Source organism: Larus michahellis, chromosome 1 (assembly GCF_964199755.1).
Source record: "Larus michahellis chromosome 1, bLarMic1.1, whole genome shotgun sequence".
Lineage (NCBI taxonomy): Eukaryota > Metazoa > Chordata > Aves > Charadriiformes > Laridae > Larus > Larus michahellis.
In genome coordinates, this window is record NC_133896.1 from 1398071 (window position 1) to 1422819 (window position 24749).

The 24749-nt window shown below is 58.3% G+C and overlaps 2 protein-coding genes across 5 annotated transcripts; both read left to right on the plus strand.

Annotated features, from left to right (window-relative positions):
* The first annotated feature begins 3123 nt into the window (after positions 1 to 3123).
* On the plus strand, positions 3124 to 7782 carry TSPAN33 (tetraspanin 33). 4 transcript variants are annotated; one of them, XM_074573129.1, is made up of 8 exons: positions 3124 to 3370; positions 5110 to 5167; positions 5272 to 5399; positions 5477 to 5551; positions 5660 to 5755; positions 6099 to 6227; positions 6483 to 6644; positions 6892 to 7782. In XM_074573129.1, exons 1-8 carry the CDS (start codon positions 3266 to 3268, stop codon positions 6991 to 6993), a joined length of 855 nt encoding a protein of 284 aa, XP_074429230.1. In that variant the 5' UTR covers positions 3124 to 3265; the 3' UTR covers positions 6994 to 7782. The 4 variants fall into 4 exon arrangements, with proteins under 4 accessions (XP_074429230.1, XP_074429228.1, XP_074429229.1 ...); XM_074573127.1 differs by having other exon boundaries at positions 3151 to 3370; positions 6458 to 6644; XM_074573128.1 differs by lacking the exon at positions 3124 to 3370 and having other exon boundaries at positions 3401 to 5167.
* A 2899-nt stretch (positions 7783 to 10681) lies between these two features.
* Positions 10682 to 18379, plus strand: SMO (smoothened, frizzled class receptor). Its single transcript, XM_074573130.1, has 12 exons — positions 10682 to 11041; positions 12438 to 12643; positions 13810 to 14019; positions 14098 to 14270; positions 14458 to 14677; positions 14783 to 14906; positions 14989 to 15081; positions 15295 to 15403; positions 15601 to 15786; positions 16134 to 16282; positions 16374 to 16508; positions 16672 to 18379. Exons 1-12 carry the CDS (start codon positions 10783 to 10785, stop codon positions 17199 to 17201), a joined length of 2394 nt encoding a protein of 797 aa, XP_074429231.1. The 5' UTR covers positions 10682 to 10782; the 3' UTR covers positions 17202 to 18379.
* The last annotated feature ends 6370 nt before the right edge of the window (positions 18380 to 24749 follow it).

Below are 24749 nucleotides of genomic sequence, written 5' to 3' on the forward strand. Positions count from 1 at the left end.
CATGAGGAGACATTCATGGGGACATGTCCATGAGGAGACATGCATGGGGAGACATCCATGGGGAGACATTCATGGGGACTTGTCCATGGGGACATGTCCATGAGGAGACATCCAGGGGGAGACATCCATGAGGAGACATTCATGGGGACTTGTCCATGGGGACATGTCCATGAGGAGACATCCATGCGGACTTGTCCATGGGGACCTGCCTGGTGGCATCGCAGAGCCACTTTCTGCCATTGTCACGGGATCTGGGGAGGATGGCGCCAGCGGGAAGGAGACTGTCACCACGGAGGGCGAGTGGTCCGGTGGTGGGATCTCCCAGGGGTTCTTGGTAGGGCCCCCCAACCCCTCAATGCCGATGGCTGTGGGGAGCTCCTTACCCAGGCAGGGGGGTGGGTGACACGAGGACACCACATATGGTGTGCAGGCAGGGGACAGGGATGGGGACGCTGGTGGCTCTCACTTCCCTTTCCTGCCCAGCTGTCACGGGGCAGCTCTGGGAACACGCCCGTTGTCCGAGTGGAGGTGAGGGAGACACGGGGATCTGGTGGGTGGGGGTATAGGGCTGGGGGGGGACACGTATGGATCTGATGGGTGGTTGTGTGGATCAGATGGGTGCTTGATGAGATCTGGTGGGTGGATGTATAGATCTGGTGGGTCAACGCAAAGGTCTGATGGGTGAACACATGGGTCTATGGCAGATGTGTAGATCTGGTGGGTGGATGTATAGATCTGGTGGGTCAATGCAAAGGTCTGATGGGCGAACGCATGGATCTATGGCAGATGTATAGATCTGGTGGGTGGATGTGTAGATCTGGTGGGTCAACGTGTAGATCTGGTGGGTCAACGTGTAGATCTGATGGGTGAACGCATGGATCTATGGCAGACGTGTAGATCTGGTGGGTGGATGTATAGATCTGGTGGGTCAACGCGTAGATCTGATGGGCGAACGCATGGATCTATGGCAGATGTGTAGATCTGGTGGGTGGATGTATAGATCTGGTGGGTCAATGCAAAGGTCTGATGGGCGAACGCATGGATCTATGGCAGATGTGTAGATCTGGTGGGTGGATGTATAGATCTGGTGGGTCAACGCAAACGTCTGAGGGCGAACACACAGGTCTATGGCAGACGTGTAGATCTGGTGGGTGGATGTATAGATCTGGTGGGTCAACACAAAGGTCTGATGGGTGAACACACGGGTCTATGGCAGACGTGTAGATCTGGTGGGTGGATGTATAGATCTGGTGGGTCAACGCGTAGATCTGATGGGTGAACGCATGGATCTATCGCAGACGTGTAGATCTGGTGGGTGGATGTGTAGATCTGGTGGGTCAACACATAGATCTGATGGGTGAATGCATGGATCTATGGCAGATGTGTCAATCTGAAGGGTGAATGTATAGATCTGATGAGTCAACGCGTAGATCTGACAGGTGAACACGCGGATCGATGGGCAGACGGGTAGATCTGATGGCTGGACACAGATCTCACACCTGGATGTACAAATCTGATGGGCGAACCCATAAAGCTGGTGGGTGGATGCGTAGATAAGATGGGTGGATGCACAGATCCGATGGGCAGGTGCAAAACTGGTGGGTAGACACGTAGATCTGATGGTGGGCACCCAGATTTGATGGGTGGGCACCCAGATCGCACATGGATGCATAAATCTGGTGGGTGGATGCACAGATCTGATGGGCCGATGTGGAAATTTGACGGGCGGAGGTACAGATTTGAGGGGTGGACATGCAGATCTGATGGGTGGGTGCATAAATATGGCGGGTAGATGTGTAAATCTGATGGGTGGGTGCATGGATCTGATGGCTGGATGTGTAGATCTGATGAGGGACATGCAGATCCGATGGTTGGACACGTAGATCTGATGGGTGGACACCTAGATCTGACGGGTGGACACGCAGATCTCATGGGTGGACACACAGATCTGATGGGTACAGCTCTGACAGACAAACAGACGTGTAGACCTGACGGGAGGACAGTGCATCCATCGGCCAACGTGGGCACCTTCTTCTTCATCGCTGGGGCAGAAGCACTTCTGTGGGGACCACGGAGCGTTCAATCCCACCAAGACCTCGTGGGTTGGCTGCAGGGGCTCTCCAGAGACCCACGGGCACCAGCCGCTGTGTTTTTGGGGCCCTGGGGGCTTCTTCCAGCAGCACCCAAAGCAGACACCTCCTCTGGTGGTGGGACCTGCAGCTGGGGCCGGGTGGTGGCTCCTCGGTGACATGGGCTGCGTGTCATCACTGTGGTGGCACCTTGGTGACCCTAAAAGCAAGAAGGGGATTTTTTGGTTTCAGTTCCTCTGCCCGAAGCTCTTCGCCTTCCTCCAGGAAGGGCCGTGCCGGCGCCAGCAGCTGCTCCCCGGGGCTTTCCAGCCTCGATGAACTCTGGCATAGTAGATAAATACTAATAAATATAATAATAAACATAATAATAAATATAATAATAACCGGGACTGGACACCTGAAAATAAAGGCGAATATGAAGAAATCCACCAAAGCATCCCATTTTTTACACAGCTCGCAGATTTTAGCAGCAGAGAGGGGAATTGCCGGGGTTTCGGGCTCCACTTCCCCATGCCGGCGATGTCGCTGAGGACGGCGCGTCGGCGCTGCCCCTTTTGGTGTGATTTCTACAAATTTGGGGTCAGAGGGAAACTCCCAATCTCCCCATCCGGGAGCGTTTCAGGGATGAGGGCTCCCCCATGTCCCTGCCGTCCCCACGAGGGTCCCAGCTGTCCCCTCGCGTCCCTCCCGAAGGCTGTCACCCCAGGCAGAAATCAATTATTAACTACAATGACATTAATTATAATATGCAACAATCCCGCCCCGGGGCTTGGGCTCTCTGGGGCAGGGACGGGATAATTCGGGCAATTCTGGGGGAAGGAGGAGCTGCAGGGTGAGGAAGGAGGGACTGGGGACCGACCTGTCTCATCACATAGTTGAACACCGGGGTGCGCTGTCCCTTTAAGGCTGCGGGGCGCCGCGAACAGGTGCGCCGGCGACACACCGCGCTGGGAAAGGGCGGTGGCTGAGCGACGGGGAGAGCCACCAATGGGAAGGCAGAGTGACGCGGACGGACCAATGAGCGGGCAGAGGAGGGAAGGGGGCGGGCTGTTACCCGTCTCGGCTGCGCTCGGGGGTGCGAAGTGGGGTCCGGCGGCTCCGTGATCGGCGACGCTCGGCTCTCTTCGGCCCGGTTCGGTTGGGTTCGGCTCCGTTCGCGCCGCTTCGACTCGGCCATGGCGAGGCGGGCGGCGGGCGGCCGCGGTCCCCACGGGGACGATTTCTCCTTCGTCAGCCCGGCGGTGAAGTACGTCCTCTTCTTCTTCAACATGCTCTTCTGGGTGAGTGGCAGCGGGGGGTACACCAGCACCGGGCCCCCCCTCCCCCCCCGCCCCATCCCCGGACCCCACCGGGACCCCCATCCCCGAGGGGGTCACCGGGGACACCCCTATCCCCGGACCCCCCCGGGGATCCCCGGACCCCAGGACACCCCATCTCCGAGGAGGTCACTGGGGATCCCCCCCCGTCCCCGAACCCCACTGGGACCCCCCCCCGGACTGTCCCCATCCCCGGACCCCCTGGGACCCCCATTCCCGAGGGTGTCACCAGGGACCCCCAGACCTTGGGACTCTCCCCATTCCCGGACCCCCTGGGATCCTCGTCCCCAAGGGGGTCACCGGGGACACCCCCATCCCCGGACCCCCCCCGGCCTTGGGACTGTCCCCGTTCCCGGGACCCCCATCCCCGAAAGGATGACGGGGGACCCCCCACTCCCGAACCCCACCGGGACCCCCTGGGACCCCCATCCCCGAGGGTGTCACCGCGGACCCCTCCCATCCCCAAACCCCCCCCGAGGACCCCCAGACCCTGGGACCGTCCCCATCCCCTCATCCCCTGGGACCCTCCGTCCCCGAGGGTGTCACCGGGGAACCGCCCATCCCCAAAACCCCCACCCTGGGACCCCCCAACCCCATCCCCGGGCCCCAATGGGGACCCCCAGACCTTCGGACCCCCCTTTCCCCCATTCCCCGGGACCCCCCCAGGACTCCCCAACCCCCCCGACCCCCCCCCCCCCGTATCACCGGGGCTAGGTGTGTCCCCTCACCCCCCCGAGGGATTTTGGGGTCCCCCTCGCTGATGGTGTCACCCCTGGGTGCCCCCCCAACCCCAACCTTTGGGGTGACACAGCCCTTTGGGGGTGTCCCCGTCCCCCCCCGGGGGAACACAGGGTCCCCTCTTGTCCCCAGCCCACCCCAGGGACGCCTCCTGCCTGGGAGCCACGTGGTTTGGGGGCTTTGGGTTTTTTTTTCAAATTTTGTGGAGGATTTTTTTTTTAATGTTTTTTGCGGGGGGGAAATAATGCTTTGGTTTTTTTTTTTTTTATGTTTCCTGGGGACTTTTTTAATGTTTTGAGGGATTTTTTTTTTTTTTATGTTTTGGGGTGTTTTTTTATAACGTCTTGAGTGATTCTTTTAACATTTTTAGGGATTGTTTTGAAGGATTTTTTTTACGTTTTGGGATATTTTTGCTGTAATGTTTTGAGGGATTTTAATGGTTTTTTATTTTTTTAATTTTTTTTTAATGTTTGGGGAGGGTTTTTTGATGCTTTGAGGGATTTTTTAATATTTTGGGGGACTTTTTTATGTTTTGAAGGATTTTAATGTTTTGATTTTTTGTAATGTTTCGAGTGGTTTTTGTTTAATGTTTTGGGGGATTTTTTTCTGGTTTTTGGGATTTTTTTATGTTTTGGGGGATTTTTTTTATGTTTTGAGGGATTTATTTTTTTTTAATGCTTTGTGGCGGTTTTTTATGTCTTTGGGTTTGTTTTTTATGGTTTTGGGGGATTTATTTATGTTTGGGGTTGGAGGGGGGTGGTTTGGAAGGTGGGGATTTTTTGGAGGGTGGGGATTTTTTGGAGGGATGTCACCGCAAGCCGGCTCCGCCTGGGGGTGACGAGGGGAAACCGAGGCAGCGTGTCCGTGTCCGGTGCCCCGTTTACAGCCCAGGGGGCTGCAGCCAGGGGACCCCCAGAGCCGGGGGGGGGGGGGCTCACAATCCCCCTCCCCGTCCTGCTCCACAGATGATCTCAATGGTGATGGTGGCAGTGGGGGTCTACGCCCGGCTACTGAAGCACGCAGGTGAGGTTGGGGGGCTTGGGGGTGACGAGGGACACCCCGGGGGGGGGTGTCTGCGGTGCCGGGGGGGGGGGACGGACACTGTCGGTGACAGCTGGCCGTGGCAGAGGCGGCGCTGGCCTGCCTGGCGGTGGACCCTGCCATCCTGCTGGTCGTGGTCGGCGTCCTCACCTTCCTCATCACCTTCTGCGGCTGCGTGGGCTCCTTGCGGGAGAACATCTGCCTGCTCCAGACGGTGAGGACCCAGGGACGGGGATGGGGGGGTTCCCTCCTGTGGCCCCCCCTCCCTCACCATCACACTCCTCTCCACAGTTCTCCATCTGCCTGACCATCGTCTTCCTCCTGCAGCTGGCCGCTGGCGTGCTGGGCTTTGTCTTCTCCGATAAGGTACCACAGCGGTGTTGGTGGGGGGCTCAATGACCCCCAGCCTGTCCCGTTGGGTGACAGCCTTGCTGATGTCCCCCCCATGCCGTGATGCCGTGTCCGCCCCCACAGGCACGCGGGAAGGTCAGCGAGATCATCAACGGTGCCATCGTGCATTACCGGGATGACCTGGACCTGCAGAACCTCATCGACTTTGGGCAGAAGGAGGTGTGTGGTGGGGGGCCAGGATGTCCCTCCAGCAAACGAGGAAATGTCCCCGCTTGTGGGTCGGGCTTCAGGGTCTTGGCTCTTGCCGTAAATCCATGGGCTGCTCGAGGCTGGGGATGCTTGGTGGCTTCTCCGGTCCAAGGACGTTGGGTGGCCCCTCCATGAGGATTTGATGTTCATGGTGAAGAGCTGGATGGAAAGGGATGAGGGGGGAAGAAACATCCCTCAGTGTCTCTGTTGGAGCCTGTGTTTATGTAGGGCCTGCTAAAACCGCTGTGGGGGGGATCGCTGGTCAGGGGTGGCCCCCCCCCGGCAGCTGAGCACCCCGTGTCCTTCCCCACAGTTCAGCTGCTGCGGCGGCGTCTCCTACAAGGACTGGTCCCAGAACATGTACTTCAACTGCACCGCCGCCAACCCCAGCCGGGAGCGGTGCTCCGTCCCCTTCTCCTGCTGCCTGCAGGACGCCCAGGAGGTGAGGACGGCGTCCTGGGGGGGGGACGACCCTGTGTGTCCTCGGTAGACCCTGCCACCCCCAGGTATCACCCCTTTGGGGGGCATTTTGGGAGCCCAGCGGTGGAGCTGGGGCTGGGGACACCAAAGGGGACACCCCGAGCGGCGCCAAGGCGAGGGCAGAGGTCCTGGTTTCCCCCCAGGTGGCAGGGCCCCCCCCGCCTCCTCCAGCCTGGTGGGTTTTGTCCCCAGCCCCTCTGTGTCCCCTCCCTCCCAGGCTGTCATCAACACCATGTGCGGGCAGGGCATGCAGGCCATGGGCTACCTGGAGGCCAGCGCCTTCATCTACACCAACGGCTGCATCGACACCCTGGTCAACTGGATCCACAGCAACCTCTTCCTGCTGGGGGGCATCGCCCTGGGACTGGCCGTCCCCCAGGTACCGGGGTCGGGGGGAGAAGGGACCATCCTGCAGCTCTACCTCGTTCGGGAGTTGCCTTAACGATGCATCTAATTGCAACCCTGCGGAGTCAGGGCAGGATTTGGGGTGGGGGGAGCCATGTAAACGTCGGGCACGTCCTTGCCCGGAGCTGTGTAACTCGCTTGTAGGATGGTGGGGTGACACTCCCCAGTGTCCCTCAGCACCTTCATCCTCCTCTTCTCTTCCTCCTCTTCCTCTCCCACAGCTGGTGGGCATCCTGCTGGCTCAGATCCTCATCAACCAGATCAGAGACCAGATCAAGCTCCAGCTCTACAACCAGCAGCACCGGGCAGACCCCTGGTACTGAGTCCCGGCGCATTGTGGCAGTGCCAGTGTCCATCCCTGCGTCTGTCCCCGCAGCGTGGCAGTGGCTCAGGGAGCTGGGACCTCAACAGTGACTTTCCAAACCCTGGATCCGTAGGAAGAGCCGAAGGGGCTTTGCTGCAAAAGAGGGAGGTTGGAGTGGACTGTGGACGCCCACATCCGTGTGCGGTGGATGCTCTGCTGCGGAGAGCGACGCTGGGGACTCTGTGCCTTCGGCAGCCGGCGCGAGAACAGGGGTGTGCCGTGCTGCTGCGCCCTTTTTTGGGGACCGAACCAGCCCCGGTGAACTGCTGTCTGTCTGTCCGTCCGTCCGTCCGTCCTGGGGGACCGAGAGCTGGTTTGCACTTGGACGTCCTTCCCATGTCTTCTTGTGCTGGAGATCTGTCTGTCCGTCCGTCCGTGCACCGAGCTGCCTTCGCCCGGGGCAAGGCTGGCCCCAGGACTGGGGATGTCTCCCCCAATCGCTGGGTGTCACCAACCCCGTTGGCTCCACTGGGGACATCCGATGGCTTCACTCACCAGCCGGGAGCAGGAACCATCACCCGTGTGGCCGCCCTGGAAGAAGACGGGCCAAGAGGATGTCCTGCCCAGGGCTGACCCATGGGAGTTTTGTTAGCTGAGAGGGGGGGTCCTGTCTCTGCCCCGGGGGGGGGGTCGCACCCCTCTGTGCGGAGGAGGGGACAGGCGCAGTCCTGCGTCCCCTCTTGAGGTGTCGGTGTGGTGCCATGACGTTTCCCTTTGCTTTCATGGAGAATAAAGAGAGATGAGGCCAGACCCTGCGATCTTCGCCGCGCTGGGTGGGGGGGCTGCTTGTTTGCTTGTTGTGGGGGGGGGGTCGCAACACCATGGCTTTGGGCGATGGCTCGGTGGGGACAGGGTCGAGGCCGGCCCCTTCCCGTGCAGCATCCCCCGGCATCGCAACAGTATTATGCTGGTGGAGGTCGGCTGTGGGGAAAACAAATGTTAATACCCCCCCGAAAAAGGGGGGAGAAGGGGGCGAGGGGCAGCACAGCCATCAGAGACCCCCCCAGCGAGGACAGCTTGGGGCGGTTTTTGCTGCCTTGCTGGGGGGGGGGATGGCTTTGGGAAGGGGGGGACCCACATTCCCCCCTCCTCTGCCCCAGGGGAAGAGTCTGGGGGGCAAAGCTGTGAGCTGGGGGAGGGAGGGGGGGGGCTGCCGCTTCCCCCCCCCCTCCCCGGGATAGCAGGCCCCGGCCTCGCTTTTCGGAGCTGTCGCAAACCGTGGGTGGAGATTTATTTTTTAGTTTGTTTCTTTTTTTTTTTTTTATATAGTTTTTTTTTTTTTCTTCTCCTCGGGCTGGGTGGTCCCCCCCCGCGCCGCCCCGCCGCGGAGGGAGTCGGGATGCGGCCCAGCGCCCGGCCCTTTGTGTGCGGGCGGCAGGCGCCCAGGCGGGCCGGGGATGGGGCTGTGCCCCGCTGCCACCTCCCTGCACTGATTTTGGCCCCCCTGTGCCAACCCCCCACAGCTTTTAGCCAGGGGGGCACAGGGCTCTCGGGGACGGAGGTGGCCGCGCTGGCCCCATCCTGCCCCAGCGTCAGCCAAGGGCCAGCTCCCGGCTGGGTGCTCTGGGAAAACTACCCCAAAACTGTCCCCTCCGTGCCCCAAAGAGTGACTTTTCCCCCTAAAAAGGACTTTTCCCCCCAAAAGAGCAACTTCTGAAAAAGTGTGCCGCCCCCCGAGCAACTGCTCTCCCCAAAAAAGCTGGTTTTTCTTTCCCCAAAAAAGCAACCTCACCCCCCCCCAAAATGTGAGTCCTCACCCAAAAGAGTGATTTCTCCCCCCAAAAGTGATTGCTCCCCCAAAGAATGACACCTCCCCCCGAAAAGTGACTTCTCCCCCCCCAAAATATTACTTTTCTCCCCAAAATTTCCCCCCCCAAGAGCTACTTCTCCCCCAAAAAGCAAGTTCTCTCCCAAAAGTGGCTGCTCTCCCTCAAAAGTGACCAAAAAGCAACTTTTCTCACTTCAAAAGTGACTTTTGTCCTTCAAAAGTGACTTCTGTCCCCAAAAGTATCTTCCCCCTTAGAAAGAAACTTTTCTCCCCCCCAAAGTGATTTTTGTCCCCAAAAAACTACTTTTCTCCCCCAAAAGTGACTTCGCCCTCAGAAAGAGTAACTTTTATCCCCAAAAAGCAGCTTTTGTCCCCTCAAAAGTGAATTTTGTCCCCCAAAAAGTGACAGCTTCTCCCCCCAAAGTAACTTTGCCCTAAAAAAAAGTAACTTTTGTCTCCAAAAAGCAACTTTTCTCCCCCCAAAAGTGACTTCTCTGTTCCCCTAAAAATAACTTCCACAAAAAAGTGACTTATTATGCCCCAAACCTTTTCTCTCACAATAAAGTGCCTTTTGTCCCCTAAAAAGTTACTTTTGTCCCCCAAAACGGACTTTTCTCGCCCCAAGAGTGGCTTCTCTTCCATAAAGGCAACGTTTCTCCTCCAAAAAAGTGACTCTTCCTTGCCCAAAAGTAACTCTCCCCCAGAAAAAAAGTTACTTCCCCCCCTCACATCCAACTTTCCTCCCCAGAAGCGATTTGTCTCCCGAGAAACCAACTTTTCTCTTGAAAAAAAAGTGATTTCTCTGCCTAAAAAGCAATTTTACCTCTCAAAAGTAACTTTTTTTCTCCTCGGACCAACCTTTGTCTTCCCTAAACCCGACTTCTCTCCCTCAAGAAGCAACTTTCCCCCCTCAGACCCAACTCCCCCCTCCCAAATCTCTCCTCTGCCCTCTAAATCCAACTTCTCTCCGAAAAAAACAACCCTTCTCTTCCAAAAACGCGACTCCTCCCCCTTCCAAAGCAACATTTCCCCTCCTAAAAGTGACTTCTTCCCCCCAAAACCTACTTTCCCCTCACAAAAACCAACATGTCCACCCCCACAAACCAACTTTCCCCTCACAAAACCCAACATTTCACCTCCCAAACCCAACTTCCCCCTCACAATCCTCATCGTTTCCCCCTAAAAATACGACTTTCCCCTCACAAAACCCAACATTTTCCCCCAAAAAACACCCACCCCCCTCCAGCAGCTCCCCTCGGGAGAACAACCCTCTCCCCTCCTCCTTGAGCGCCATCCCTCTCCTCAATACCCCACTTTCCTGCTCAAAACCCGTCCCCTCCCTTCCCCCTTCGAAAAAAAGTAACTTTTTTTCCTCACAAAAAGCCAGTTTCTTCCTCAAAAACTCGTCCCCTCCCTGCCCGCTTCGAAAAAAAGTTAACCTTTTTCCTCACAAAAAGCCACTTTTCCCCCTCAATAACTCGTCCCCTCCCTGCTCCCTTCGAAAAAAAGTAACTTTTTTCCTCACAAAAAGTCACTTTCCTCCTCAAAAACTCGTCCCCTCCCTGCCCGCTTCGATTTTCTTCACAAAAACTCACTTTTCCCCTCAAAAACTCGTTCCCTCCCTGCCCCCTTCGAAAAAAAGTAACTTTTTCCCTCACAGAAAAAAAAGCCACTTTCCCCCTCAAAAACTCGCCCCCTCCCTGCCCGCTTCGAAAAAAAAAGTAACTTTTTTTCCTCACAAAAAGCCACTTTTCCCCTCAAAAGCGGGCCGCCCCCCTTCCCGCCGCGCCGCCTCCCCTCAGCCCGCCCCGGCGGGGGGCGCGGGGCCGCGGCGGGCCGGGCCGCGCTGAGGGAAGAGGAGGAGGAGGAGGAGGAGGAGGAGGAGCGGCCCCGCTCCGCTCCCGGCGAGCTCAACAAAGGGCGTCGGGGCATGGCGGGGGCCGGGGCCGGGCCGCCCGCTTAGGGCCGGTGCGGGCCGGGATGGCGGCGCAGGGCGGCGGGTGGCGGTGGGCGCTGGCGCTGGGTATGGCGCTGGCCTTGGGCGGCCGCCGCTGCCCCGCCGCCCCTTTCCTCAACTCCTCGGCCGTTCCCGAGCGTTGCCGCCGCCCGGCGCCCTGCGAACGGCTCCGGTACGGTGCCTGCTTGGGCTCGGCCCTGCCCTACGCCGCCACCTCCACGCTGCTGGCTGCCGACTCCGCCTCGCAGGAGGAGGCTCACGGAAAGCTCCTGCTCTGGTCCGGTACGGAGGGGGAAAGGGGGGCCCGAACCCCCCCACACACACCCCGGCCCAGCGCGGTATAGCGGGGGAGGGGGGTAGTGAGGGGCTATGGGGGGGCATTGGGGGCCGGGGAGCGCTACAGGGGGGGACAGGGACGGTATAGAGGGAGCTTGGGTATGGCACAGAGGGGGAGGGAGCAGTATAGCAGGGGCCTGAGGGACACTATAGTGTCTATAGCAGAGACACTATAGAAATCTGTACAGCAGGGGACAGGGGATGGGTACAGTGTAGAGGGGACAGGGGATGGGTACAGTATGGAAAACTGTACAGCAGGGGACAGGGGATGGGTACAGTGTAGAGGGGAGCAGTATAGCAGGGGACTGGGGGTGGTATAGAAAACTATAGCAGGGGGCTGGGGCTGGGTACAGTATAGAGAGAAGTGGTATACTGGGGGACAGGGGATGGGTACAGTATGGAAGGGAGCAGTATAGCAGGGGACTGGGGGTGGGTGCAGTATAAAAAACTGTATAGCAGGGGACTAGGCATGGGTACAGTGTAGAGGGGAGCAGTATATCAGGGGACAGGGGATGGGTACAGTATGGAAAACTGTACAGCAGGGGACTGGGGATGGGGACAGTATAGAAGGGAGCAGTATAGCAGGGGACTGAGGGTGGGCGCAGTATAAAAAACTATATCAGGGGACAGGGGATGGGCACAGTATAGAAAACTGTATAGCAGGGGACTAGGCATGGGTACAGTGTAGAGGGCAGCAGTATATCAGGGGACAGGGGATGGGTACAGTATAGAAAACCGTATAGCAGGGCACAAGTGATGGGTGCAGTATAGAGGGGAGCAGTACAGCAGGGGACAGGGGTGGTTACAGCATAGAAAACTATAGCAGGGGATGGGTACGGTATAGAAAACTGTATAGCAGGGGACTGGAGATAGGTATGGTGCAGAGGGGAGCAGTATAGCAGGGGCCTTGGAGCGGGTAGCAGGATAGTAGGGGACAGGAGATGCACACAGTATAGAGGGGAGCATTATAGCAGGGGACTGGGGTGGGTACAGTATAGAGAGGGAGCAGTATATCAGGGGACGACAGGTAGGTGCAGTATAGACAGGTGCATAGCAGGGGAGCAGGGATGTGTGTGGTACAGAGGGGGCCCTGGGGTTGGGTAGAGTATAGAGGGGGAGCAGTATAGCAGGGGAGCGGGGTTGACCCCCGTAGGGCAGGGGAGCAGTAGAGCACTTGGGGATGGGCACGGTGCCCCAGAGGCGTTATAGAGGGGTCCGGGCGCTGCGTGTGCCATGCAGCTGGGGTCAGCCCCGTCCCATCCCGCCCCACATCCCCATGGTGGGAGGGGACGACAGGACGATGGGGTTCTGCCCGGGGGTGGTGACGGCGCTGTCCCCGCAGGCCTGCGCAACGCCCCGCGCTGCTGGGACGTCATCCAGCCCCTGCTCTGCGCCGTCTACATGCCCAAGTGCGAGGACGGGCAGGTGGAGCTGCCCAGCCAGACCCTCTGCCAGGCCACCCGGGCGCCATGCACCATCGTGGAGCGCGAGCGCGGCTGGCCAGACTTCCTCAAGTGCACACCTGACCGCTTCCCCGAGGGATGCCCGGTACGGGGGGGAATCGTGGAATCATGGAATGGTTTGGGTTGGAAGGGACCTTAAAGATCATCCAGTCCCACCCCGCTGCTCTGGGCAGGGACACCTCCCACCAGCCCAGGGTGCTCCAAGCCCCGTCCAACCTGGCCTTGAACCCCTCCAGGGATGGGGCAGCCACAGCTTCTCTGGGCAACCTGGCCCAGGGGCTCACCCCCCTCACAGCAAACAATTTCTTCCCAAGATCTCATCCCAATCTCCCCTCTTCCAGTGGAAAACCCTTCCCCCTCGTCCCGTGGCTCCCCTCCCTGAGCCAGAGTCCCTCCCCAGCTTTCCTGGAGCCCCTTTAGGGACTGGCAGGGGCTGGAAGGTCTCCCCGGAGCCTTCTCTTCTCCAGGCTGAACCCCCCCAGCTCTCTCAGCCTGTCCCCACAGCAGAGGGGCTCCAGCCCTCCCAGCATCTCCGGGGCCTCCTCTGGCCCCGCTCCAACAGCTCCGTGTCTCTCCTGTGCTGAGGCCCCAGCGCTGGAGGCAGCACTGCAGGGGGGTCTCCCTGAGCGGAGCAGAGGGGCAGAATCCCCCCCTCGCCCTGCTGCCCACGCTGCTGGGGATGCAGCCCAGGCTGCGGGGGGTTTCTGGGCTGCCAGTGCACGTTACTGGCTCGTGTTGAGCTTCTCGTCCACCAACACCCCCAAGTCCTTCTCCTCAGGGCTGCTCTCCATCTCTCCATCCCCAGCCTGGGCTGAGGCTGGGGACTGAGCACCACTCAGCTTGGTGTGTTCCACAAACTTGCTGAGGGTGCCCTCGATCCCAGTGTCCGTGTCACTGATGAAGGTATTGAAGAGCCCTGGTCCCAGTACGGATCCCTGATCCAATCGTACTTGTCACTGATCTCTCTTTGGACATTGAGCCATTGACCATGACCCTCTGGATGCGACCATCCAACCAATTCCTCATCCACTGAACAGTCCACCCATCAAATCCTTATCTCTCCAATTCAGAGAGAAGGATGTTGGGGGAGGACACAGTGGGGGCACGCTGCCACGGGCTCCAAATCCCCACAGGGAAACACCGGCTGTCCCCAGCCCTCACAGGGGACTGATGTCCACCCCAGCAGCCCAGCCTTCGCCGTGGGGCTGTCTCCTCCTCCTCCTCCTCATGGCCTCACTTCTCCTCCGGCAGAACGAAGTGCAGAACATCAAGTTCAACAGCTCGGGGCAGTGCGAGGCGCCGCTGGTGCGGACGGACAACCCCAAGAGCTGGTATGAGGACGTGGAGGGTTGTGGCATCCAGTGCCAGAACCCGCTTTTCACCGAGAAGGAGCACCGAGAGATGCACGTCTACATCGCTGCCTTCAGCTCCGTCACCATCTTCTGCACCTTCTTCACCCTGGTGAGATACGGGGGGACACGGGGAGGTGTCCCCAGAAGAGGACTGGGCACCAAACTGTCCCTTTTTCCCCCTCGCCAGGCCACATTCGTCGCTGACTGGAGAAACTCCAACCGCTACCCTGCCGTCATCCTCTTCTACGTCAACGCCTGCTTCTTCGTGGGCAGCATCGGCTGGTTGGCGCAGTTCATGGATGGCGCCCGCGACGAGATCGTGTGCCGGGCTGATGGCACCATGCGGCTGGGGGAGCCCACGTATGTGTCACCTTTGTCCCCATCCCACCGCGGCCATGTGCCAAGAGAGGTCCCTGGGATTAAGGAGGGCTCTTGGGGTTTCCTGGGAGGATGGACAATGCTCCAGTCTTGGGGTAGGAGAGACCTCCTTCCTCCCCGTGTCCCGTCGTGGAGGTTGGTGACACTCCTGTCTCATCTCTCTCCGTAGCTCCAACGAGACGCTCTCCTGCGTCATCATCTTCGTCATCGTTTACTACTCACTGATGTCGGGTGTCATCTGGTTCGTCATGCTGACCTACGCCTGGCACACCTCCTTCAAGGCGCTGGGCACCACCTACCAGCCACTGCTGGGCAAGACCTCCTACTTCCACCTCATCACCTGGTCCATCCCCTTCGTCCTCACCGTGGCCATCCTGGCCGTGGCGCAGGTAACAGGACTGCGATCCCGTGTCCTGGCAGTTCCCTGCCAGGGTGACGTGCGTGGGGAAGGGTGGCCACAGCCAACTGACCCCCCTTGTCCCCATCTCTGCCAGGTGGATGGTGACTCTGTCAGCGGCATCTGCTTCGTGGGGTACAAGAACTACCGCTACCGGGCTGGCTTCGTCCTGGCACCCATCGGGCTCGTCCTCATCGTGGGGGGCTATTTCCTCATACGGGGTAGGTGTGGGCTCGCCCCAGCACGGGGATGGGGGCACTGTGGGTGTCCCCCCACCCTGACCACCTTGTCCCTCCACCGCAGGGGTCATGACGCTCTTCTCCATCAAGAGCAACCACCCCGGGCTGCTGAGCGAGAAGGCGGCCAGCAAGATCAATGAGACTATGCTGCGGCTGGGTAAGCGGGGCTCCATCAGCACCATTTCCATCGGAATTTGAGTGGGAATGGGGATGTTTTGTCCCCTGAACCCAGACATCCCCATCCCACCTTCCCTGGGTTGGCTGCAGGGGGGGACAAAGCTGTAGTGCAGTGACACAGCCCCGGTGCAGCAACTTTGTCGTGGTGTTGCTCGGGTTTGGCTAAATCAGGGATGTCCCACTTCTCTTCCAGGCATCTTTGGCTTCTTGGCCTTTGGCTTCGTCTTCATCACGTTTGGCTGCCACTTCTATGACTTCTTCAACCAGGCGGAGTGGGAGCGCAGCTTTCGGGAATACGTCCTGTGAGTGGGATGGGGACGGGAGGGCGAGTGGGACGCTGGTGGCATCCCAGCACCTCGCATTTAGCAGGGGGACGTTGCAGAGTGGAGAGCCCCATGTCCCCCACCAGCGTTGCCACCACACCTCCACTCTGCAGAGCTGTGGGGCATTGTCGGCTGTTCCCCTCCTTAGGGCCACCATCCTGCGTCTGTCCCCACAGGTGCGAGGCCAATGTGACCATCGCCACGCAGACCAACAAGCCCATCCCAGACTGCGAGATCAAGAACCGGCCGAGCCTGCTGGTGGAAAAGATCAACCTCTTCGCCATGTTCGGCACCGGCGTCTCCATGAGCACCTGGGTCTGGACCAAGGCCACCTTGCTCATCTGGAAGCGCACCTGGTGCAGGTGGGACCCTGGGGATGTCACCCCAGCTCCACGTGACCCTTCTTGCCCCATCCAACATCCGGAGATGTTGGAGGTTGTCCCCGGAGTGTTGTCCATCAGCTCAATGAGTTGTGGGCTCACAGCAGGCAGCAGTTTGGGACCGGGGTGGCCTCTCCCCCTTTGCAGGTGTCTCATGTCCTGTTTGTGGGACACCTCCAGCCCCAGGGGACCCATCCAACGCAGTCCCCAGCCCTTGGTGTCCATATCCAGAGGAGGGGAGGGAGATGGGGACAGTCCCCATGCCCACAGCTGTGATGCCTGGGGGTGTGTGTCCCCCGTGTCCCTGCTCTGACACGCCGTGTCCCCAGGCTGACGGGGCAGAGCGATGACCAGCCCAAGAGGATCAAGAAGAGCAAGATGATCGCGAAAGCCTTCTCCAAGCGCAAGGAGCTGCTGCGTGACCCAGGCCAGGAGTTGTCCTTCAGCATGCACACCGTCTCGCACGATGGCCCCGTGGGTACGTGCCCATGGGAGGGGGCCACCTTGCCAGCACCCCGGGGTCCCCACTGTCCCCGCCCTTGACCGGGGCTCCCCCGTTGTCATTGCAGCCGGTTTAGCGTTTGACATCAACGAGCCGTCGGCCGACGTGTCCTCAGCGTGGGCCCAGCACGTCACCAAGATGGTGGCCAGGCGAGGGGCTATCCTGCCCCAGGACGTCTCCGTGACACCTGTGGCGACACCTGGCAAGTCCTTGGGGACCGTGTGGGGCATCTCTGGGGGGACGAGCCGAGCTGAGGGGTGTTGGGGCTGTGCAGGGAGGCAGAGCTGGGGGGCTGGGGCTGGCCGGGGGGGCGCAGGGCAGGATGCGGCCGCTCTCACCCTCCCCATCCCATGTCCCCCCCGCAGTGCCACCGGAGGAGAGGGCCAACCTCTGGGTGGTGGAGGCCGACGTCTCCCCCGAGCTGCAGAAGCGCAGTGCCCGCAAGAAGAAGCGGAGGAAGAAGAAGAAAGAGGTGTGCCCAGATCCTGAGCGCTGCCTGGGGGGTCCCGCAGCCCCCCTGGCCCCCAGTGCCGTCCCTCGCCTGCCCCGGCTGCCCCCCCAGCCCTGCCTGGTCGCCTTCGCCCCCGACGTCCTCCCGGGGCTCCAGCCCGAAGCCGCCTTTGCTGGGGGGCCGTGGGATGGGCGCCGCAGAGCCAACGTCTTCCACCTCATCAGCAACCCCTTCTGCCCCGAGCGCGGGTCCCCGGAGGAGAGCCCTGGCCCCAGCAGCGGGCACCGGCAGCACAACGGGGGTCCGCTCTGGCCCCCCGACCCCGGTACCCTGCCCCGCGGTGGGGGGCCGAGGACTCAGGGCCAACGGGCCGGCTTGGCCCCCATCCACTCACGGACCAACCTGGTGGACGCGGAGCTGCTGGATGCCGATTCGGACTTTTAAGCCCAGCGGGACATTGCGAGGGGACAGGGGCACCTGGGGTGAGACCTGAAGCCTCGTCCAGCCTGCGAGGGGACCCCGAAGCCCACCCCATCCCACCAGGGCCGGTCCCAAGCATCCCTCCATCCCGGCCACAGCCGATTTCTCCTCTCGGAGGACGGTGTTTCTCCTCACATCGCCCGAAAAGACTCGATGCACATCCCAGCCCAGCGAGATGCCGTCAGAAGGGTTTTGGGGTCCCTCCCCCCCCGGCATCGCTGGGAGAAGAGAAACAGGGTGTCGGTGGAACAAAACCCACCCGGGTCCTGCAGGGATTTAAGGACAAAGGGGACACTGCCTTTGCCGCCGATGGGGACGGGAGTGGGTGGCCCGCCCCGGGACAGCGGTACCAGGCAGCGGGCGAACATAGGTGAGGGTAGATTTTGGGACCCACTGACACCCCTCGCTCGCCCTCTGCCCCCACCCATGGCTAGATGGTACGTAGAGCTTACAAACACTTGTGCCAATAGTTCGTTGTTTTTTTTTTTTTAAAAAAAATTTAATCTTTGTATAATACACCAAGACGTGATGGCCGAGCGCGGCCTCCGCTCGGGTGCTGCGGCCGAGAGCAGGATGCGCTGACCCCCACCTTCACAGGGCGGCAGCAGCATCCCTGGGGTGCACCCATTTTTTTGGGGTGCATCCCTATTTCTTCAGGGGTCCCAAAGTGCCTTCCAGCTCCCCCAGAGAGCTGAACCAGACCCAAACCGCAGGGCTGGTGGGACGGCCGTCCCCTGCCACGGGAGATGAGGAGCTGCCTCGGGGTGCACGGGCGCTCCCCGAGCCACGATGCAAAAAAAAAAAAACAACAAAACTTTAAAATCCCAGGGTGCGCAAGGCGAGCCGGGGTGGCCTTTGCTGTCTGGGTGCACCAACCCCCTTGAGCAAAGTTTTTTATTTTTTATTTTTTTATTTTTAAGGAAAAAAACCCCAAGTTCCAGCAAACCCGGCCGAGCCCCGAGGTAGGACTCCAGTCCCTGCTGGTGTTTTGTATCCATTATCCCTGTACACATCTTTAGTAAATCCTGGTAGGCTCCTGGCTTTCTCGCTATCCCGGTGACCTCCACGGGTTAATTTTTGCTGTGTAAAGGAAAAAAAAAACCTCCTGTATCAGTATTAAATTTGCCAAGTTTCCATTGCCAGCGGCTGCCCCGGGCTCTTTGGGGAGGTATCGGGTGCGGGGAAACATCGTGGGGTTTTGCCCTTTCTCCTAAAAGGGCTCCGACTGCTTTAAAAACGACTTTAAACTGCTTTAAAACCTGCGGAAGGCAGGCGTGAGGTGCTGGGAGCGTCTGCAGGCGCTATGGGGACAGTTTGGGGGGACTTTGGCAGCGAAGTGGGGGGGGCCCTTTGCCAGCAGATGGCACTACGGGCTTAAATATCCCCGAACCCGCAGCTGGGTGGCCCCAGTTTCGGGGTGCTCCTGGGTGCCAGGCGATGGGCTGTGGGGATGGTGCTTTTGAGGACAAACGCTGCTTTTGGAAAGTGTCCTTTTTTTATTTCGCTTGGGAGGGAGGCAGCCGGGTGCTCGGTTATCCCGGAGACCGCGCGCCCCGCTGAAAATTTGGGTGGATTTGGACAGTGAAAATTGAATTTTCTTGATGGTTTTTGGCCGACTCCGCTCCGCTGCCATCAAGGGCTCTGTGCTGGGGCGCAGGGGGAAGCCGGAGTAAAGGCTGGTTTCTCTGGGGTGAGACAAAATGTGTCTTTTTATACACCTTTATTTTATTCTTGTGGGCTTTTTTTTCTCTTTATCTATCTGTATTTTACTTTTGTGGGCTTCTTTTTTTAAAAGAAAAATGGATTGAAGCAGCTGCTCCTAAATGATACGTTGTTTTTGAAACAAAAAGCTAAAATATTTAATTTTGTAAAGGACGGGAGACATCCTGACCCTGCCACGTCCCCTATGTTTTCCCCCAGGCAACAGAAAAACCTCCTTGATTTGTCACACAGGGTCAAAGTCTTTTTTTTTTAGGAAGGAAAAAGCATTTATCTTGGGAAATGCCGCATCTTCCTCGTAAGGGGCCTAGAAGATGGAACCAGCTCTTTGCTCTAGTGGGGAAAGAGGCGAAGCAGCTGTCACAAACCACCGTTTAAACCGGGTTAGGATTAAAACATCCTGGTTAAAAGGGATGAAACGCCTGGCGGGGGACAAATTCACAACTGGCACGCGAGTTTGCGACTTCTTACACCCTCTGTGCCCTGAGCGTCCCCACCTGAAAGCGGCCGGCGGTTCCGCGCAGCACTGTGGCTGCTCGAGGTGTCGTACGCAGCGCCGGGTCTGGTTCTGCAGGGGAATAAGAAATAAGAAGGTGGGGAGGAGGTGCCTTTCCTTTGCCTCTCCCACCCTTTTGGCTCCCCGGGGATTTTTGGGGACGGGGACGGCAGCGCAGCGGCTGCCAGCCGCCGCCGTGGGTTTCCCCGACCGATGCCGGTCGCAGGGAAACCGCAGCCAGGAAACCACTCGTGCGAGCAGCGAAAGCCCTGCGGTTGCCCGCAGCAGCGCTCACGTGTGTGACGTGGGACAAGGAAAGGGACCGGAGACCCCCCGGGTGGCCGAGCCAGCTCCGATGGAGGAGATGCCTCCCTCGGGATGGCTTTATTAGGGACGGGGACAAAGCTGGACCAGGGTCCCCACCATCCTCAGCACTCCTGCTCCCTGCATCGCATCCCCCGAACCTCTTCCCAAGAGCATCTTCTCCCTCTGGCTCCTTCAGCGCCGGGGTAAGGTTACCGGTGAGTTTTAAGGCCAAATCTCCTCTTTTTGGTGGCCCAGGCGTCACCCGCTCCGCTCCTTGGCTGGCAAAACCCAATTAATTTCCCCAGCTGTACCTCGAGCATCCTCAGGACAGAAAAGGAAGAGCTCGAACGGTCGCACGTAAAATACCATCCTCTTATTTATTATTCTTTTCCCTTTCGGTGAGGCGCAATATTTCAGTCTCCACTTTACATGACAAAGGAGCAAAAAGCCCTTCCTCTTCCCCCCGCCTGCCCTCCCATTGTGAAACGGCTTTTCATATCTTCCAGTTATTATTTTAAACCCATTTCCTAAGGAAATGAGGCTCATGCCTGTGCGTGTGTCTGTCTGGCCGGCCGGCCGGCCGGCATCCCCCCCCCCCCCGGCATGGCAGCAAGGTGGCAGGTAAAGATTGCAAAGATTTCATGAAAATTGAGCACAGGGAGAGGAATTCCACGCGCCTGTGCACCCCTGACCCACTGTTCTGCGTTTTAAGTGTTTTTTTGGGAGGGTCACACGTCTCCTAAAACGCCCCCGAGAGCGTTCATCGGGGCGAGACAGGGAGGTTTCAAGGAATCTGGATGATATTCGTTATGAATACGCGTAACTACTCGCCCCCCGGGGACAAACGTTGGCGCTACCCGGCCATCTGGTTGCCTTTGCCGTAAATTAAATGAATGAAAACTACGATAGCGAAAGTCGGTGGCGGGGACGAATCGATAGCTGCAGTAAAATCGGATTGCTCCTATCAAACGTCCCAACGCCATTAGGCAGGGAGGGGCGGAATCAGCTGAAATTCGTATCTGCAGTACAGGAGGTACAATTAGAAGAGTTATTACAGGGTGGTATCGACTTTTAGTTTGGGATTATATATATCTGGGTGAAATGACTACTGTGTCTGTCAGCCTACAGGAGGGTACTAATCTTAAAGAATTGAAAAACTTCCATATAAATATCTGGGTTTTTTCCCTCTTTTCTGGAAGGCTCAGCCTCCGTAGCGGTGCTGGGTGAAGCTCCCCTGCTCTACGGCGGGACCAGCCTGTACCGTCCCCCCGAAGCCGGCTGCTGCCTCCCTTTTCCAGCACTGCTTTTAGGACTGAACATCACAGGAACGGACAAATCCAGACTGTGAAAGTCGTTAGTGGGGGCTCTGCTGACCCATTAACCAGCCCGGTCTCCTCCCAGGCAGGCGTCCGGCATCACCACATGATGTGGTGTGGTCAGATGAAGGATTTCAGGGCAATATGGCAATTACGGCTCAGCCACGCTCAATTTTCCAGCTGTTTTGGTGGAGAAAACTCCATGTTTTCTTTGTTTTTGCAAGATCAAGGCATGGGGGTCTGCACCAGGGCACACCCATATCTGCCTGGGCTTCCCTCCATCCTTCCCTCTCTAGTTATCCCGTGCCAGGGAAGTGAGGAGGACAGAGACCACGACGAAATGTCTGACGCTGGCGTCTAATCTCGCTCTTCCCTGACCTTTGCCAGGCAGCGCAGGCTGCGCGGTCCCTTCCAAGCAGGATCCTGCACGCCAGGCCCGGCCGGCAGCTCCGCTGTGGGATGGACTGGGTCCAGCTCGCTTCCAACACGCACGGCGTGCCCGTCCCCAGCCCGGCCGGGAAAGGGGCATTTCCATGCCAGCAGGTCAGGCCCAGGCGAAACGGGCTGGAGGCCACAGCTGAGCCTGCCCTTACAGCGCCGGGAAGGACCGCAGCTATTTTACTCCTTTTCTGGCTTAATTTTGTTGCATCGTCATTGGTAAGAAAAAACATTCCTGAGCCAGGCTATCTCCTGAGCAGATCTACACGCCGCCACGGCTCTCAAAGGAAAGGCTCTTGCCTTTCCGAAGCTGTTTTCTCCGACATTTCCTTTCGGGCAAAGGCAGCCCTGCCTCGCTGCCGGGCTCCCGTCCACGGGGAAGGAGCCAGCACGAACCTCTCCCGTAGGCACCGCCAGCGCCGCGCTCACAGAGCCCCGATTGTTCGAACCGTTCCAGTCCTCCCTACCCAAACGGCCTCTCCCTTCCTCTCCTGATATCCGTTGTTTTCCCAGATAAATCGTCAAGCGGAGCCGGGCAGATTGCTCGGGTTGCTGGATCTCTGGCGAGCTGCGGTATCTATTTGCCCAGTGGTTTGTGCCCCGATGTGACGGAGGCGTGTCCGATTAGTGCCGGGGTGTTTGGGCGTGCTGAGATTAGTGTATGACCTTTTTTTCCAGGAAAATGCCATCCCTGGTGGTATATCAAGGCGAGCAGGGCGAGCGCAGTGAAGATCCTATGATTCCTACGCTGAGCCGGGTGGGCTGGGGTGCAGGTAGCCCAAAGAACCAAACTCCGGGTCAGGATTTTGCCCGAGCAGCAGATTCCCCCGGGTCAAATGTGTGCAAAACAACCCGTTGTTGGTTTTTTGGGTTTTTTTTTTTTTTTTGTCGGACTGTGGGATCTGCAGCACCAGGAGACGATAAAATCTGGAGGATTTCTGCCCCGAGCTGCAGGTCCGCACAAGCCCCGCTCTGCAGCAGAGCTCTGCATGGAGCCTGCTCATGTCTTACGGCTGCAAGAAACACGCAGCGTATATCGAAGGGGAGGGATATTCATCGGCTACAACTTCAAATCCCTCCTATGGCAGCTCTCAGAGAGTTTTGTTTTCAAAGGCCCCTTCTGAGACTGAAACCTGCCCTGAGACGGAGCTTTCTGATCCTAGGGAGAGGCAGAAACGCGCTGTGAAACCCGCACGCAGATTCTGATTTCGCTTCAATATGGAAATAGCATTAGTTCAATAAAGTCGGGACTTCTCCCCGGCACTTTCCACGCACAAAGTAACGCGCTTCTTTTCCTTTAACTTCAACCCCCCTCACGCATTCCTCCCAGCGTCCTCTCCGCCGCCTCCTGTACAGCGTTGCCTTCGGAGCCCATTAAATGCTTTACAGCCCTTTCTCTCCTCGCCTCCGTCCTCGGCATTTTCCAGTCCAGCTGCCACCCTGGCATATAATTAAACCGTTTTTCCTCCTGTCCCCAGTGAGTTTTTATCAACGCAGCGTGTCATCAGCTGCTGACCAGGTTCTTCCTCTCCAAGCGTGACATCCTCCTTCGGCTTCTCAGGTTTTACTGCCCCTTGCCCTCGATTGCTCCTCTGCTTCCTGATTTTGGGGGTTTTTCTGTGGGCTCCTCCTCCCCTCCCACCGCGCCTCATCTCGCAGCCAGCTCAGCCCAAACACCGAGCTCGCCCAGGGCTTGCGAGTAACTCAAACATACTGGGGCTGCGGGTGTTAACTTGGGAATCGGAAACTCTCCCGGTCATCGCAATCTTGCAGCTTGTTTTGTCCTGCACATTTCTAACTTCTGGCATTTGCGATGGATCCTGAAGCTCCACTCAAGCTTGCAGTATTTCATGCCTCTCCATTTTCCGGGCTCCTCCGCATCCCTCCTGTTTGGCCGCTCACACCCCATTTGGTATCAAGAAACTGTCCTTTTGCCTCCGACTTGGCGCAACGTGGCAGATGCGACCTCCTGCCGCGTTGTGCTCGCTCTGCAGCCCCAAACACACAGGCTTCGGCCCTTGGCTTGTGCCCAGAGATACTGCATTAATCCTAACAGTGATAATAACAATAATAATAAAAAAACCAAACAAGGATGCACTTGAATTCCCCTTCCCTAAGAGGAGCTTTCCTGAAGAACTGGATTTAGAAAAATAGAATCACAGAATTGTCCCTCACAAGACCGGTGGGATGAAGGCACGAGCGATGCAGCCAGCCGGTGCAAAACCTTACCCTGAAAGAGGAACAGTTGATGCGGATCGGCACAGAATTGCGTTGTGGATCGTAAAACATTGGGCAAGGACACAGGAGAGTGGTAGAACTAAGGGAAATACGCTAAGAGAGCATAGAAGGGAAAGGAAAATTAGGGATAAAAAGCCCTGATGGCGGCGGTGGCATAGAATCATAGAATCATCTAGGCTGGAAGGGACCTTTCAGATCATCGAGTCCAACCATCAACCTCACGCTGACAAAAACCACCACTAAACCGTGTCCCTCGGCACCACATCTGCCGATCTTCTAAATACCTCCAGGGATGGGGACTCCACCACTGCCCTGGGCAGCCTCTTCCAAGGCTTGAAAACCCTTTCTGTGAAGACATTTCTCCTAATATCCATCCTAAACTGCCCCTGGCACAACTTGAGGCCGTTTCCTCTTGTCCCATGGCCTGTTCCTTGGGAGAAGAGCCCGACCCCCCCTCACTCCACCCTCCTTTCAGGGAGCTGCAGAGAGCGAGAAGGTCTCCCCTCCGCCTCCTCTTCTCCAGGCTGAACACCCCCAGCTCCCTCAGCCGCTCCTCACCAGACTTGTGCTCCAGACCCCTCACCAGCTCCGTTGTCCTTCTCTGGACACACTCCAGACCCTCAAAGTCTTTCTTGTGGTGCAGCTCGTGGCTGGCTCTTCCCTGTGGGAAGGCTCCTGAAGGAAGGCCGACGCACAAAGGGGCTCTGTGGGCTCGCAGAACCTGGCAGGACAGCAAGTTTCCGGGCTCTTGGATGTTGTGCTTGCCTTGCCAGAAGGTTTTTCCTCATTGTTTTCAAGGGGTTTCGCTTGTGGCGGAGCAGCGGGCTTGTGAGAGCGGCCTGGCACAGGCCCCTGGCTGGGTGGGGGGTGTGCAATGGGCTGAAAAATAAAATTTCACTAAAACGTGAAAAAAACCACAAACTTCGCCACGGGGAGGGAGGTTTAGTGCTGCACCCGCCGCCCTCAGAGGGTGTAAGGGCCGCTGGAGGCCCCACAGCC